Here is a 2,639-nt window from a genome sequence, read left to right on the forward strand (position 1 = left end):
TGTAGTCTCCGTGACCCTTATTTATGGCTAGAAGCCAATTATGAGTGAGTACATTCCATGTTCATCTTTTTGGGTCTGGGATACCTCACTCAGGATAGTGTTTTCTATTTCCATCCATTTGCATGCAAAATTCGAGAAGTCATTGTTTTTTACTGCAGCATAGTACTCTACTGTGTATATATTCCACACTTTCTTCATCTATTCTTCCATTGAAGGACATCTAGGTGGTTTCCAGGATCTGGCTATTACAAATAGTACTGCTATGAACATAGTTGAACAAATGCTTTTGTCATATGATTGGGCATCTCTTGGGCATATTCCCAAGAGTGGTATTGCTGGGTCCAGGGGTAGTTTCATAACTGCATATAGTATATTTTAATCACATGAACCCCGTATGTCCCATTCAACTCCTCCTAGATCAACCCCCACTCTATCCCAATGTTTTGTTCTCTTTTTTAATACCCTGAGACCAATAGCACTGCCTATATATGTCTGGAAGTCAAGTAATCCACTGTAACACAGTCAACATTCCAGGGATCACACACAAAAGAAAGAAAAACAAACACGTGTAGAGTATTTCTGAAGAGACACATACAGAAGGGTAGAAAGTACCATTCTTGTTTCTATAAGAAAAAATGTATATTACACATATTTCACCCAGCTTTTAATAAGCATATATTTCCTAGTGCTCAATACCTCTAACCACTAAGTATGACAGGAGCTTGTTAGAACATTTTCATATAGTATGAAAGGGTGAAAAAAATTACTGACTTTCTCCTTTCTGAATATATATGAAAGAGAGCTGATTTCAATTATGTGGTTATTAAAGCAATATGAAACAGATGAAGATTCCATGGGTATTGTAAGAATTAGAAATTTTGTGAATCAGATTTACAAAGGATCCAGAATGAATGCTACAGGTCCTGAGATTAGACTGTTTTTCTGAGGAGTTGCCACATGGCCCTCTTGATGTCCCTGTTTCTTAAGCTGTAGATAAAAGGGTTGAGCATGGGGGTCACGACGGTGTATAGTACTGATGCCACTGCACCCTTCCTGGGAGACGATGAGACAGCTGAACTGAGGTATACCCCAAGGCCAGTCCCATAAAATAAGCAAACAACTGACAGATGAGAACCACAGGTAGAGAAGGCTTTATACTTCCTACTAGAAGATGGCATTTTAAGAACAGAGGAAAAAATTCTATAGTAAGAGAAGAAAATCCCAGAGATAGGAAGAAAACCAGAGATGGCACCAACAAAATACATGACTATGTTATTGGTAAAAGTATCAGAACATGCAAGGCTGAGAATCTGAGAAGGATCACAGAAGAAATGAGAAATGTCCACACTCTTGAAGTAGGTAAGTTGTAATACTATTGAATTATGTAGCTGAGAGACCAAAAAGCTGATGAGAACAGATGCAAAAACCAACAAGCCACAACGACAAGGGTCCATGATAAGTTGGTAGTGCAAAGGGTGGCAGATAGCCACAAACCTATCGTAAGCCATCACAGTTAGAAGAAGACTATCCAAACATCCAAAAAGCATAAAAAAGGACATCTGAGTCAGGCATCCTGAATAGGAGATGGCTCTACTGTGAGTCTGGATATCCACTATCATCTTTGGTAGTGTGGTAGAGGTGAAACTGATGTCAGCCAAGGATAAGTTGGAGAGGAAGAAATACATCGGACTGTGGAGGTGTGAATCAGAGCTGACTGTCAGGATGATGAGTAGGTTTCCGAGCATTGTGACCAAATACATGAACAGGAACAGTCCGAAGAGAATAGGCTGCAGCTGCGGATCATCTGAGAGTCCCATGAGATGGAATTCTGAGATATGTGTTAAATTTTTCTCTTCAATATTATTTGGACACCTTTTGAAAACAAATGAGAGAATTGGAGAAAATGAATAATAAAACCAGCATTCCACAACGCCTCTAAATTTTCAATGGAAACAGTATACTGATAAATTCCACACAATTTCAGGGTCATAAACAGCTCTCAGTATTTCTCAGTTTCTATATATTTAATATTAGAAAATTTCATCACTGATAATTTTGCTATTTGATATATATATATATTTGATAATATATATGTATATTAGAGAAACCCAAATGAAGTATGTTTGAATAGCAAAATCCTTACCTACAAAACTGTAACCACAGGAAATAATTCTTTTAAGATTGTTGAAATAAGAGCAGCGGGGCTGCGTCCCCAGCACCCGGCTGCCCACATGGCTAGCTTAATACCCGAAATAATTACATGGAAACTGTATTCTTTTAAACACTGCCTGGCCCCAATAGTTCCAGCCTCTTATTGGCTAGCTCTTACATATTAATCTAACCCATTTCTATTATTCTATGTAGCCCACGAGCCGGCTTACCAGGAATGATCTTAACCTGCATCTGCCTGGAGTGCGGGAACCATGGCGACTCCCTGACTCAACTTCTTTCTCCCAGCCTCCTGTTCTGTTTTCTCCGCCTACCTAAGGGTTGGCCTATGAAATGGGCCTAGGCAGTTTCTTTATTAATAAGAAATCATTCCCACATCATAAGATAAGATATGCAATAAGAAATATCCTTTCCTGATGAAAGTCATATTATCTATATTGAAAGTGATTAAAGTTGAGTTTAGGGTTACA

At 38.5% G+C, this 2,639-nt stretch overlaps 1 protein-coding gene across 1 annotated transcript; it reads right to left on the bottom strand.

The window, feature by feature from the left end:
• Positions 1-929: 929 nt before the first annotated feature.
• On the bottom strand, positions 930-1,901 carry LOC101987838 (olfactory receptor 18). Its single transcript, XM_026779336.1, has one exon. The coding sequence runs from the start codon at positions 1,815-1,817 to the stop codon at positions 930-932; it is 888 nt and encodes a 295-aa protein (XP_026635137.1). The 5' UTR covers positions 1,818-1,901.
• Positions 1,902-2,639: the final 738 nt, after the last annotated feature.

The sequence above is a fragment of the Microtus ochrogaster genome, chromosome 5 (assembly GCF_000317375.1).
Source record: "Microtus ochrogaster isolate Prairie Vole_2 chromosome 5, MicOch1.0, whole genome shotgun sequence".
In the NCBI taxonomy this organism is placed as follows: Eukaryota; Metazoa; Chordata; class Mammalia; order Rodentia; family Cricetidae; genus Microtus; species Microtus ochrogaster.

Bases quoted from the DNA above. Each gene is read 5' to 3' on its own strand.
- LOC101987838 (XM_026779336.1), bottom strand. From the start codon at position 1,817: ATGGGACTCTCAGATGATCCGCAGCTGCAGCCTATTCTCTTCGGACTG.